The sequence below is a fragment of the Podarcis erhardii genome (genome assembly GCF_964252035.2).
Source record: "Podarcis erhardii genome assembly, chromosome: 5".
In the NCBI taxonomy this organism is placed as follows: Eukaryota; Metazoa; Chordata; class Lepidosauria; order Squamata; family Lacertidae; genus Podarcis; species Podarcis erhardii.
In genome coordinates, this window is record NC_138509.1 from 87,089,999 (window position 1) to 87,104,869 (window position 14,871).

The 14,871-nt window shown below is 46.2% G+C and overlaps 1 protein-coding gene across 1 annotated transcript in view; it reads right to left on the bottom strand.

Annotated features, from left to right (window-relative positions):
• Positions 1-760: 760 nt before the first annotated feature.
• The window catches only part of TNFSF10 (TNF superfamily member 10), a 29,547-nt gene continuing 15,436 nt past the window's right edge, over positions 761-14,871 (bottom strand). Inside the window, exons 2-5 of the mRNA XM_081862755.1 lie at positions 10,182-10,325; positions 7,920-7,965; positions 5,236-5,340; positions 761-3,539 (exon numbers count right to left, since the gene is read on the bottom strand). Of these exons, the coding sequence (XP_081718881.1) occupies positions 3,082-3,539; positions 5,236-5,340; positions 7,920-7,965; positions 10,182-10,325 (753 nt within the window). The 3' untranslated portion in view covers positions 761-3,081. The remainder of the gene's footprint in view (positions 3,540-5,235; positions 5,341-7,919; positions 7,966-10,181; positions 10,326-14,871) is intronic.

The following is a 14,871-nucleotide window of genomic DNA, read 5'->3' on the forward strand; positions in this document are numbered from 1 at the left end:
AATAATAGGCCTAGATGCATGATGATGAAAAGGCACACTCATTTGCAGAATTATTATTTTTTTATAAAAAATTATGTACAAAATTTGACAATCATCTTAGAAAACTGCACAATGAATTTAAGTTTCATACAAAATTCTAAATGAAAAGAAACATTACAATACAAAATTATACTTTGGAGGGGCTCAGTGACAGACCCCTCCCTCCCCTCAACATGTTGGAAGAATACATGAGGGGGCCATGCAGGCTTAGCTCCACCCTGTTGCACGCAGTGGCCACGCTCCAGCAGCCACCTGCACACTCCACTGCCTTGAGAAGGAGCTCACGTACATTTGCACACAGGTGCCGGCCTCAAGTTCCTCCAGGCTGAGGGCAGAATCTGGCTCAATCAGGATTGCCCCTTGCATGGAGTTCAACGTGCATACATTAGGACACGCACACAGCCCCACAATGACCCCACACATGCATTTTCAATATGGAGGCTGGATGCTCCCACATGCCCCCGACACAAGGCACAAAACTTGCTACTTTTACTTATATATGACTGAGGGATAGAGCAGCTCACATATGGCTCCAGCACTGTGCAACCTTACTTAGGAGTAAACACTCATCGAGCATTCTGTTTTGTGTTTAGTAACTGAGGAAAGCTTTTGGCCTATCTAGTTATACTACCCATACACCCCCCGGCCCCAATCCTCGTGATCCTGGAGTTCTCTCTGAGAACACGGAACAGTAATTGTAAAAGCAAACAGCTGTGTTTTTCTGGGATGCATGGCAAGGTCACTGTAGCCCAGTCAAATGAGTACGAGAGGCCTTCAGGAAAAAACGCTGCAGATTTTAACACAATACAGACCCTGCAGTAACTCCTTGCCAACTCGACATTCCCCTGCAGCCGGTCAAGTGTGGCAAGAGATGAGCTTGCGGCAAAAGTCTTTGGCATATACTTCCCTGCATCTGTGAAACCAATACATAGGATGGAACCCCAAAGCTGAACAGGTGTGTGTCAATAAGAGCCAGGAGACTGTTCCTCTGGCCCTCGCTTCAAGGTCCAATTGCCAGTAAAAGAAAGAGATAATATGAAGGCATCTTCAATACCATCACTCCTGTACCTGTATCTCACTCAAAAACACCCTCTGGCTCAAAATACATGTTGTTTTTCAACAATATCTCCCTGAGAATTCTAAATGCCACAGATAGTTGCCCACCTTTTTACAGAGATGCTGGGGGCTTGCTGTGCATGTAACGCTAAACCACAGTTTAGTGCGCTGATGGGGAAACTGTGGCCTTGTGGATAATATCAGACTCACAACTCCCATCAACCTTGTCAGTGGTCTGTGATGATGGAAGTTGGGGTTTGAAAGCCTCCAGAGGACCTCACGTTCCCCCTGCTGCAGTTTAGTGCTACGCAGACAGGCTCTGTTCCTCTCTGCTCCTGAATGGCCAGGAGTTTCTTTTAAAAGAATTTTGGCTTAATGCAGGCACAGAGAATGTGCAGTCCAGAATGTGTTGCTGCGAGTCCAACTCCCAGATTGGAGTGCAACAACACAAAGAAGGCCGTGTGCTGCTCCCTATTTCCTGGCATATCGCTATGTGAAAACCAGGAAACCGTGGTTCAAACCAAACTCTGGCTAGTCCCAATGAGCAGGCTTCGTAAGCCATGGTTTGAAGTTGACTTACTATGAAACTGCTCCAAGTGTTTGGTTTAAACGTGGATCCCTGGTTCATATGCAAGCTAAGCCACAAGTCTTTAAAAATGTCACTGTCCCCCCACCACTGCGAAAAAACACAAGATTACTCACTTCTGTGGAGCAGCATCACATACTGGATACACCTTCCAGTTGAGTCACCAACTTTTTTTTTTACGAGGCCCTGTTTTTGTGCAATTAGCATCAACCCCATCAGTCATAATGCTCATCTACATCAGAACTGATTTCTGCACAGCTCAAACACTGTTAAAGGCAACCTTATCTCCAGTGTTCAGGCTTGACTGGGTTGAGAAGGTCTGTGCATGTGAACACTTCTATGTTGTTTTTGTAAGTATGTTATTTAGTCTTGTAATTACTTTAAAAAAAAATATTAAGGTGGGCTTCAGGTTTTTTTTTAAAAAAAAAAATCAGGGTACCAAGGCAGAGTAGCCTGGTTTTAAAGAGAAATATTCAATGAGTGGACAACAGTTTGCAGCCTTCGATGTGGGTCATTTCCCCAATTTTGTGTATAATCAGATAATGATTGCCCACCTTGCATAAATTCTGCTCTCTTGTAGACTTTACCAGTATGATGACTGGTAAGAGGTGAACAGCAAATATTGAATGTGTCACATGGTGTAGCCCTTCTGGGACTGTTCCTCTTCAGACGGCGTAAAGCATACCCTATATTTTAATGCCTCACCTCCCAAACATTCATGTGCAATGTTCACATGTCAAGTAGTTTAGCCTCCCAGTGTTATCTCCCCCCCCCCAAACCCTCAGTATGAAGTGGTCCAGTCCTGGGAGGGCTCATCCATGTGACAGTTCTCAGTATGTATCTCTGCTCCTCCTGCTTGTGAAAGGTTTGCAGTGGGAATAACCTGGCCAGAGGCAACCAACCGTTTACCCAACTCCTGAAAGTTCCCATTGCCGAAGACCACCTCCTCAGTCCACCAAACGCAATCTGCTACACAAGAGAGACAACCAACATCTGGTGGTGCAGGAAGAACCTCAGGCCTTGCTCCATGTGGTTTCCCAGCATGCAGGCGCAATGAACTGTATGTAGTGCTTCTGCAGGCTATATTGTTCTCAGGGGACAGGACTAGTACAGCCCTATCCTCTTCCAAAGTGAAATTGGACACAGTTTCTTACAAGTTCCATATACATGGCATGACAGCCATTAGCACCCGGTCTTTCTTTACAGACATTGACAGATGAGGTTTGTTTTGTTTCTTGGCAACTGCAGGCTCTCGCTGGCAGTTAATCTGTCAATAGGACTGCACATGGGCTCCATTTCTGCATGCAGAAAATTGGAGAGTCAGACTTTGTGCAGTTCAAAGCCAGGTCTTTTTCTTTTAAGGCTTTTCTAATTCAGTCTGTCTCCCCCTTCTTCTTTTTTTAAGAGACCAGGAAGGCTCCAAAGAAACTTGCTTCTTTATCCATGTCTACGAGCGTCATATCACTGATAGAGACAAAAATCCGATCGTTCCTCTTTAGCTGGAACACTCCCCCTTGGTAGATAGAGTAAAGTCCATATTCTGCCCTTTTTGCCCAGCAGCTAGTTCTAGCGCTTTTCATCAGCAGAATTGGGTCTGGATAAGTATCAACGCGCTTGGAAATGTACTGAACCATCTGCCTGGGATTCCTGACGCTGTCCGAGTCAGGGTCGGAACGGCGTTCGACACCCTCCTCTTCACGGAACCGGAAATACGTTTGGGAGTAAATGTAGTAGTAGCCCGCTTGTAGTATTATCAGCTCCCCATCCAACAAGCCTACATTGTGGAGGAAAGAATGAGGCCAGCTAGCTGTCTGCCACGTGCCAATTTTGACTCCAAAACGACTTCTGCTCGAGGAATCTGCAGCGGGTTGGAAAAGAAGGCAAACGTGTATTTTAGGTGTGTAAAAAATAATAATAATCCAGAGTAAATCCCAAACCTTTCAAGTACAAAATAAACAGCTAACGGTAATAATGATAGCGATGATGAATTAATTGCAAATGTGTACTTTTGCAAGTTGAGTACTTTTGGAAGTTCTTGGCAGCTTTTTATTTCAACCCAGTCTCTTTGCTCACCCTAATGCTCCTAAAGACATACAGCTCACCATTCATTTTGATGGTGTATGTTGTTGTTTATTGCTGTTGCTGCTGCAATATACAAGTGGGACCTGCAGCTATGCGTTGCGATGTACAGTGAGCTCCTGTTCTAGGTTCCAGCCAGCCCTTTCACAGGATATTCCATTCCATCCCCCACCAAGACACATGGCACTCTGTAGCCACTGAACATGCTTCGCATTGTGCTGTTATTTCTCCCTAAGGCTTTCCCACCACTTACGTTTTCTTTCTGAATATCTGCTCCTGTAAATCTTGGGGAGTTTCTCCAAGCTTGCTAACAATGCCCTTTTTCTTGTGCGTGGATGATGCCCATTTAAACTATAAAGCGATCAACCAATCAGAAAATTCTGAGTTCAACCTTAAGAACATATAGGACTGGTGTGGGGAATCTCTGTTGCTGAACGACAGTTCCCATCTGCCCCGGCAAGCAATAGCCAATGACAGCGGATGAAGGGAGCTGCAGCTGCTGAACATCTGGAGAGCCAAAGTTTCTCATCACACCAGATACATCTGTTCTGCTCAGAGAACACTCCAGAGTGGCTTATGTTTTGCTTTTTTTTTTTTTAAATTTATTCATTTTTCAAACACATAATAAAGAAAACAAACAAAACACAAAACAAAAACATACAGAACATTTAAACATGTATAATTTCATAATCTTATTTTCATGCACCTTCTTTCCTCCGACTTCCCCATACCTCCCCATCGCTGCATCCTTGTTATACAGTTCTTTAGCAACCCTTTAGTCAGTTTATCTAATTAATTCCCTTTCATTAAGTTTCCTTTATGTTTTGCTTTTGAGTGCTTTTATGAATTGCATGTTTCTGTGTACAGTGGTGCCCCGCAAGACGAATGCCTCGCAAGACAGAAAACCCGCTAGACGAAAGGGTTTTCCGTTTTGGAGGTGCTTCGCAAAACGAATTTCCTATGGGCTTGCTTCGCAAGACAAAAATGTCTTGCGAGTTCCTGCGGGTTTTTTCCCCCTCCCCCCCCTTTCTAAGCCGCTTATCTGCTTATCCGCTAAGCCGCTAAAAGCCGCTAATCCGCTAAGACGTCAATGGGCTTGCTTCGCAAGACGAAAAAACCGCTAGACGAAGCGACTCGCGGAACGGATTAATTTCGTCTTGCGAGGCACCACTGTAAATGTGTCACATTGTAATGCATTTATAGTTATGTTTAAGCTACGGTGCAAGTCACTTGGAGACCTCTTGTGTAACCATCAAGCTTAATTAATAATAATAGCAGTGATAATAATATAGAAATACGATTAAGCAAAATAAAAAAATACCATTTAAAACAATAGCCATCTAATATTTAACACAGCAGCAGAATCGCACATTAAAAGCAACATCCAAATGCTTTTCTTTTATTACCTCATTTAGCAGGTGCATAATGACGTAAAAATATAAACATACTCTTGCCGGAATAACATAGCGACTTACTCTGTGTGGCCCAAACACTTTTCCCAATTCTGCTTCCAGTCAAGTGAGCTGCTGTTCTGGGGACGACACTCTGACTCACAGTAGAATCTACAGTAGAAGCATCACCTTGGATGAAGGAGGAAGAAAGGTCAGGATTTTAATCTTGAATTACTATCGCAACCACAGCATTGCTGCAGGCGAGACAGGATTTGCATATGGACTAGTGGTCCTCATTCTCCCGTTGCAGCTTACAGCTGAAACACCTGGTGTCGTATGGCATGCCTGGTGTTGTGTGGTGTCAGGGGAGCGGTAGGTGGCCAGCCCCACCCAGGTAGCCCATGGAGAGCTGGCCACTTTTGGACCCAATCCTCTGGACAAAAGGGGAAGCCAATGGGGAAAGACTTATGCCTCAGATCTTGGACAACAGCTAACAGTCAAAGCCGGATGGTGCTTGGGCTAGATCAGGGTAGTCAACCTTTGTATACCTACCGCCCAGTAATGCATCTTTCTTGATGGTAAAATTTCCTTTCCATCCACCAGTACTTGATGGAAGGAGGATTCAACATGTGCTGTAGAACCCCCTACTGCCCACCTAGAATCCTGAAACGCCCACTGACAGGTGACTCGCGTGGTTCCACCTGACGCACAGTTTCACATGTCAGGTGCATTGGTACTCCAGACTTTTTGTTCATTTAGCCCAGTGCAGGCTACTCTTGACTGGCCGCAGTTCTCCAAGAGCTTTAGCAGGTCTTTCCCATTGGCTATGGCCTGATGGAGGGAAACTGGAATGGGGTCAGAGGAAGGCAATGAAACATTGTCAGCCAAATGGAAAACAAGAGCAGGTAGGAGGAAAAGGATGAATGAATTGGTCGTAAATGGCCTGGAGAACATGTCAGTCAAGAGGACATGACAGCTCTCTTCAAATCCCTTAAAGGCTCTTGCACTGGAGGAGTCAAAGACCAGGGTCTTTTCTACCCCAGAGGGCGGGACTAGATCTAATAGGCTTAAGTTATAGAAAGGTAGTAGATTTTTCAGCTGAGCATCCCTGCTGCTGAATGGCGAATGCATTCTCACAATGGACAAGTTGGGCTTTTCAGGCAGAAAGGTGGACAGCCATCTCCACATTCAACTGGTGCTATACTAGTTGCACTGGCTCCTGGTAGAGTACAGGATCAGGTTTAAGGTGCTGGTTTTAACCTTTAAAGCCCTATACGGCCTAGGACCCTCATACCTAAGGGACCGCCTCTCCTTTCATGTCCCAGAGGACCTTACGGTCTTCAAATAAAAACATCTTGGAGATCCCGGGCCACAGGGAGGTTAGGCTGGCCTCAACCAGAGCCAGGGCTTTTTTGGCTGTGGCCCCAATCTGGTGGAACGCTCTGTCACAAGAGACTAGGGCCCTGTGGGACTTGACATCTTTCCACAGGGCCTGCAAGACAGAGCTGTTCCACCAGGCCTTTGGTCAAGGCACAGTCTGACCCCCCCCTCTCCTTCTGTAATCTTCATAGAACTCTAGCCCAATGGTTACCATTAATTTGACTCTGAAAACTGTGTTATTTTACCGTTGTTAGCCGCTCTGAGCGGCATTATTATTATTATTATTATTATTATTATTATTATTATCTGTTGGGGGGTGTCTTAGTCCTGGCTTCCTTGCATTAGAACTGGCAACTGGATTAGACAGTGAAGCCCCCCTCCAACATTATATGTTGTATCCAACTAAGCGCAGACCCACTGAAATGGATGGACCTACATTAGTCATGTCTGTCATTGTCAGTGGGTCTCCTCTTGACTTGGATACAACTCTGTGTATACCATCCTAGGCCCTCAACCTCTCTCGCTACTGAGGAAACCTAACAAGCGAATAGAAAGTGAACCTGTCTAGTTGACGCTGACACAAAACCCCACAAGTACACTGCAAAAAATATAAATTTTGCCACCCCTCCTCTCCCCCCCCCACAAACTTCTTCCTGACCTCATAACTGTATTCAACACTAATGTCTCATAACAAATGGAACTGATCTGTAGAAAAGGCTGTACAACTTGAACAAAGCGGCATGTACTTTTGTATACCTGAAGAAGCGTCTCCACCCCCATCATTCAGCCCAAACACTGAGGTCCATCTCTGAGGGACTTCTGGCGGTTCCCTCACTGCGAGAAGCGAGGTTACAGGGAACGAGGCAGAGGGCCTTCTCGGTAGTGGCACCCGCCCTGTGGAACGCCCTCCCTTCAGATGTCAAGGAAATAAACAGCTATCTGACTTTTAGAAGACATCTGAAGGCAGCCCTCTTTAGGTAAGTTTTTAATGTTTGATGTTTTATCACGTTTTTAATACTCTGTTGGGGCTGCCCAGAGTGGCTGAGGAAGCCCAGCCAGATGGGCAGGGTATAAATAATTTGGTGGTGGTGGTTTACAACAACAAGAAGAAAATGTTTAACAACAGTAGTAGTAACTAGAGGACTGAACCTGCAACACAACTTCTGCATTTGAAGTAGAGAGCTAGGGCGCTTCCCCAACGACATTCTTTGCCTTTTCTACTGATGCACTCCCCCCCCCCACCCCCACATACACACGACTTGTCTTCCACCACAATCTACACATTCAAGTTTCCAGTGGATTTAGTCATTGGGCATTTGCAACACCAGCATATTTACTTCTCCTATCCACCCCAATACAGTGAGTAAATGTGTTGCCTGCATCAATACCTTGGACCGAGGAGGCTGCCACTTCTGCTTGGTTCCTTGCTATCATCTGCAAGTGCAAATACAATCGGTTAGCTTTTCCCCTCCCTGGTAAATTAAGAGTAGCAGAATTCTATTCTGTAAGCTGCCTAGCAATGACTCCAGCACAGCAAGGATGGATAGCAGATTGTGAGTCATCAGTGAGCCCCGCCCCCCCTTTAAGGTACACTAGCTTAAGGAAGACTGCTACGTACCTTTTGGGGAACTATGATTCTTGTCAATAATGCTGGACACGGTGGGCATTGTTCATTTAAGAAATGCACACAGGGAGGTTAGGCTGGCCTCAACCAGAGCCAGGGATTTTGGGGCTGTGGCCCCAATCTGGTGGAACGCTCTGTCACAAGAGACTAGGGCCCTGCGTGGTTTAACATGTTTCCGCAGGGCCTGCAAGACAGAGATGTTCCACCAGGACTTTGGCCAGGGCACAACTGGACCCCCTTCTTTGGTAATCCTCACAGAACTCGAGCCCAATGGTTGCCATTAATTTGATTTGAACTGATTTTATAATTAATTGATTTTAAAATGCTGTATTATTTTACTGTTGTTAGCCACTCTGAGCCCGGCTTCGGCTGAGGAGGGCGGGATATAAATAAATAAATAAAATAAATAAATAAATAAATAAATAAATATTATCTGCTTAAAATTGTTTCTTAACTGCCCTTCGTCAAAAGGTTCCAAGATACGAATGCAAAGCTATGAGCAAAACTCTTTGCACAACATACAAATGCAACAAACAACATTATAAGTGATGTTAATTGTGCTGTCATCATGACCTTTCAACTGCGCATCTTTTCGATGCCTTTGTGAACCTGTCTATAAAGTCCTCTTTCTACAGCAGCCTTTTCTCAAGCTTCGGTCCCCAGGTAATGTTGGACTACAACTCCCATCATTCCTAGTCAGCAGGTACTGTGGGAACTGGTAGTCCGACAACCATCTGGGGACTCGAGGCTGCTCTACATGATAGCAGAGCCCTTTTTAAGCAAGACTACATGTTCCGGGTTACTTAAGCAGATTCAGTATGCCTTAAACCAGCCTTTCTCAACCTGTGGGTCCCCAGATGTTGTTGGACTACAACTCCCATTACCCCTAGCTAGAAAGGCCAGAGCTCAGGGATGATGGGTGTTGTAATCCAACAACATCTGGGGACCCACAGGTTGAGAACCGCTGCCTTAGACGCAAAAGAGCCGCCTGTGGATCTGTTCTTGCTTTGCACGCAGACTGTGGCATCATGCTCAAGGCTGCAATCCTATAGGCACTTACTTGGGAGTAAATCTCAACTCAATGGCCTGGGCTTCAGAGTAGACATATACAGGTATAGGATAGGAATGGTAGAGCCATTTCATACATTAAGTGGAGGCAAAACCAGTTTTGCCACAGAAAATATGCCCCACAGACACAGCCCATTGTGGCAGCACGGGAAATTTACCTGTATAAGACACACAGTGTTTCCAAGTTTTTGTTGCATTTATTACTATTACTATTTATTATCTCAGCCCCTGCTCTTTGGCCTATAATTGAAATTGAAATTAATTTATTACGGTCATAGACCAGAAAAAAAAACAAAAAACAACGGTAGTTTACAAGGGGAGTAATGGTGTCAATTAAAAAAATTATACATAAAAGCAATACACATATGCACACACACACACACACGCTACAATATATGTATAGACTTAAAAAAAGTTGGCCTATAATAATTACTTATGGCCTGCAAGCATAGCAAGTAATAGTATTTATTTCCTTGCTATGAAAAAGATTCACCCTGCTGATTCCTGTGTATCATCAAGCTGTTGTTGAAGGCGTAGGAACACAGGGCAAACTGTTCTTTTCCTGGTCAGTTGGCAACCCTGCCAAACACTATTTTTTCCATTTGTACTTCCCCAACCTGGTACCCCCCCAAAGGTTTTGAACTACAGTTGCTATCTGTGGGACTTGTAGTCCAGACAATTTAGAGGGCAGCTGGTTGGAGGAAGAGTGCTTTAGTTCCAGGTACACCCTTCAGAGTTTGACCAAACTGTGGGAGGCAGTGGAAGACAGGAGTGCCTTGCGTGCTCTGGTCCATGGGGTCACGATGAGTCGGACACGACTAAACAACTAAACAACAACAACACCCTTCCGATGTTTAAGGCACTCGATCTACAAAAACTGCAAGCCCTGAAGGGGGCCAAGATTCTTGTAGCAAAGTTCTTTTTCTAATTTCACTTGATACAGGTATTACAGGCGTACCTTTTTTATTAATCGTAAGAGCTGCAACTTGACTTGCCAGCAGGGGTTGCCCTCTTCATTGTAACTGGAATCGTCCAAGTCTTCCAGGGAGAAGTTTTCTCTGGTAAGGCAAGCATAGCCGTTCTTCGAGTAAGTATCTCGAAGCTGTGTTTGGAAAAAGAAAAAAAAGGAAGTGTAAGACAATTGGGCAAAACTCCAGAGAGATCGGGAGATGCACAATATTTCAGTTACGTGAACATCAGAAATTTCTTCTATAGGTAGCAAAGCCCTTTCTGTTCTTAATGCTGCATTGCCAAAAACAAAACAAAACAAAACAAAACAAAAACACACACACACACACACAAAAAAAAAACTTTATAAAAGACCTAAATGGTTGGTCTTATTTTAAAAGCAGATGTATCCCAGGGAGCAAGGGACGTGGGTGGCACTGAGAGTTAAACCACAGAGCCTAGGACTTGCCGATCAGAAGGTTGGCGGTTCGAATCCCCGCGACGGGGTGAGCTCCCGTTGCTCGGTCCCTGCTCCTGCCAACATAGCAGTTCGAAAGCACGTCAAAGTGCAGGTAGATAAATAGGTAGTGCTCCGGCGGGAAGGTAAATGGTGTTTCCGTGCGCTGCTCTGGTTTGCCAGAAGCGGCTTAGTCATGCTGGCCACATGACCCGGAAGCTGTACGCTGGCTCCCTTGGCCAGTAAAGCGAGATGAGCGCCGCAACCCCAGAGTCGGTTACGACTGGACCGAATGGTCAGGGGTCCCTTTACCTTTTTATCCCAGGGAACTGGTTTACACTAGATCACTCTATTTGTCCATCCAGATTAGTAACGTTGACTCTGGCTGGCTGCAGCTCTCCAGCATTTTGAGGGTCTTCCCATCTCCTGTTCCTCTCAACTGATTGACGCTGCATGCAAACATGTCTCCCTATATTACAGGGAGGGGATTTTGGCAGAATCATTGGAAAATTCATCATCACTATGACAATTCTGCGGAACTCTCTTCCTTGAAAAATGGCTCCCGGGTAGCATTTGATTTCACAGTGCGATCCTAGATTGGTCTGCTCAAATGCAAACGTCATTGAGTTCGATGGGGATTTCCCCCACATAATTGTGTATGGGATATTAAGTCAGCAAGCCTCATGGAACCTCATGGAAGGCTTACTTCTGAGTAGGCATAACACAGATCACATCGTGCTGCATGAATGCATTTAATGGACCACTTTGTATTGGTTGTTTATAAAATATGGGGGGGGGGGGTTGGAACTGCACCAATTCCATTTTAAAACCAAACCAGTATGTGTCACCTCTTGAGATTTCTGGCAGCTTACTAAAGCATTTGTGGAGCTGAAAAACATTTCTGTGTTTGTTGGGGGGGGGGGGGAGAGCAGGATATACCCAAGATTTAGCAGAAGAAAAATAAAGGGAGTCTCTTGCACCGAAGTACATTGATTCACGCAGCAATGAAAATAGCATTTTACAATTACACCAAAAGTTTCTCGTAAAATACAAAGAAAAGTCCCAAGAAAATAAGTCACAAAGTCACATCAAATTGTTGGCAAGCTGAATGCTAGGGACCCTCAATCTGGCTTTAGTTGCAGATGAGCTGTTGAACGCAACCAGTCAGTTTCTCCATGGAAAGGCATTGAAAGACCCTTTCTAGCTACAGTGGTGCCTCGCAAGACGAAATTAATTCGTTCCGCAAGTTTTTTCTTCTTGCGAGTTTTTCGTCTTGCGAAGCACGGTTTCCCATAGGAATGCATTGAAAATCAATTAATGCGTTCCTAGGGAGACCGCCTTCAGACCAGGTCCGGGGACAGTCTTTCCCCGGACCTCTTCTGAAGGCTGGTGGGGGGGGGGAGGACTTTTCTCCCCACCGCCAGGCTTCAGTACAGCCTTCTGAAGGCTGGCGGTGGGAAGAAAAGCCCTTCTTCCGCCGCCAGCCTTCAGAAGAGTTCCTGCAGGGCTGCCTAGGCTGCGAATAGCAGCCTGCTACTGGGTGCGAGGGACGCTCTGAAGCAGAGCGCCCCTCGCCCGGGGCAGACATCTGCAGCTTGGGGAGCCCTGCAGGACTTCCCCACAGGGCTCTCCAAGCTGCGGATAGCAGCCTGCTGCCCCGCACGAGGGGCGCTCTTAAGCAGAGCGCCCCTCGGGTGGGGCAGACATCTGCAGCTTGGGGAGCCCTGCCGGACTTCCCCGCAGGGCTCTCCGAGCTGCGGATAGCAGCCTGCTGCCCCGCACGAGGGGCGCTCTTAAGCAGAGCGCCCCTCGCGCGCGGCAGACATTCACAGCTTGGGGAGCCCTGCGGGGAACTCTTCTGAAGGCTGGAGGCGGGAGAAGGGCTTTTCTTCCCACCGCCAGCCTTCAGAACAGCCTTCTGAATGTTGGTGGTGGGGAGGAAAAACCCTCCTCCCACCGCAAGCCCCGGGAAGAGAGGAGAAGCTGCGCGCCTTCTCCTCTCTTCCCGGACCTCCCACCGCAAGCCTTCAGGACAGGTCCGGGAACAGAGGGGAAGGCGCGCAGCTTCTCCTCTCTTCCCGGGGCTTGCGGTGGGAGGAGGGTTCCCCGCTGTCCCCGGAGATTTCCCTATGGGCTTTCGTTTTGCGAAGCAAGCCCATAGGGAAATTCGTCTTGCGAAGCCGCTAAAAAATCGGAAAACCCTTTCGTCTTGCGGGTTTTTCGTTTAGCGAGGCATTCGTCTTGCGGGGCACCACTGTACTTCACTGGGACCTGGCAAGCATCTTTTTCCACATCTGTTTCAGCTACTGGCGGACTGTTTCAGTACATCAGTTTTTCTTGCTAGACTGGGGCACAAATCTTCCGCAGAAACTCCGGAACCCTACAATGCATCGTTGGCCACTTAGCCAGTTTGGCAGACGTTTTTAAGCCCAAAGCCGTAAGTCGTGATCCTCAACAATCCAGAAAAACGACTAGGTCTGTGTCGACGGAAGTACTGAGGGGGAGAGCTTTATTTGTAAGAAGCACACCACCACTGCAGAGTGCACATGCAAGGTGTGTTAAACATGTTTTGGCCCCCTTCAGCTCCCTTCCCCTTCCTTCCCCCATCCCAATAATATAATATTCTCTCCTCCCTGGGCCTCTTTGCAAACATCTGTTACTCTCAATCCTCCACTAAGGCCTCATCCAGATACTCTTTTGTGTACAGGTCCATGCTTTAAAACTCTGTGTCAGAGCGCTTTCCCTAAAAAAAAACCCCACTATCACTGAAAACTATTCTGTGGGGAAACCAAATTGCCATTTGTCCAGATTCAGCTTTAAAGAGCTGGTTTCCTTTGGGATAGTGGTGTGGCAAAATAAAATAAATAATAATAATAATATTTATACCCCGCCCTCTGAGCAGCTTCCAATACATTTAAAAATAATAATAATAATAATAATAAAATATCAAATATTTAAAACTTCCACTATACGGGGCTGCCTTCAGATGTCTTCTAAAAGTTGTGTAGTTGTTCATCTCCTTGGTATCTGAAGAGGGTGGGTGCCACTACTGAGAAGACCCTCTGCCTGGTTCCCTGTAACCTCACTTCTTGCAATGAGGGAACCGCCAGAAGGCCTTCGGAGCTGGATCTCAGCGTCTGGGCTGAACGATGCAGGTGTAGACACTCCTTCAGGTCTGCATAAAAGCGGGGAGACTCTGACACAGAGCTTTAAAGCGTGAACCCCGTGCCCAGAAAGTGTGGTGCAAAGGCAAAGTGTGAGTCAGCCCTAACTCTTGAATTGCTCAAAATAAAGAGACAGAAAACAGTTCAGTTCAGTAGTAGAACCGACCATCAGTCCTGACTGTTCATATATTCAGTTATGATGTGTATGGAATCTTCTTAGGACAATCAATTCAACGAACTCAATGACACTTACTCCTGAGTAGACATGTGGAAGATTGCACTGCTGAGCACCTACTGCAGTTTGAATCAAGTAAGATTCTTCCCCATCCTCACCATGGAGGGCAAATGTACCCCACCCACATCTGATGAGCAAAACCAGAATAAATAATGCACAGCAACAGTGTGGAATGAATTGTGCAAATTTGCTCAATAATATATGCAAGTCACTGGATTTTTAAAAGACTGGATCCCCCACTGTGTTCCCCATAGGAATCCATGCTCGATTCTACCGCGTGGCTCATTAGAAAGCCTTAGGAACAGGATTCTCCACCCCTCTTTTTCCCCAATTGATAATTTCATAGGTGTGGAGGACTTGTAAACAGAGGTTGCTGGCACCTCAGAGCTTTGCATCCTTGTGCTGAGAGGCAGCCAAGGACAGCCCTGCCTGCTGCACCTCACCGGATACAACACATCTGGATGTAAACACAGCTGTGCCACAGGTGACCTGGCTTGGCTGCAGTCTGAAGAGGCAGACTAGGTCCCAGGCGATGGGGTGCGATGGAGGAGGAGAGCCAAGCAGAGGTGGCGGCAAAGAGAGAGGTGGTTTAGGAGGAATGTGACCACAAGATTGGAAGCATTAAGGGAGCTGAGAAGAGGCGGATTGGAGGACTGTGAGTGGAGCAACTGGGGTTGGAAGGGAAAGTGCATACAAAACTTTGGATGGCGACTAAAACAGCCGTAAAGTCTCATGGAAGAGGCTAATGGATAAATAGAGAATTGTCTCCCCAAGTTGCCTCTGTAAACTTAAGCCAGCATGAGGCTCTGAAGGAATCCTATTAGGTGGATTTCAGGAACTACTG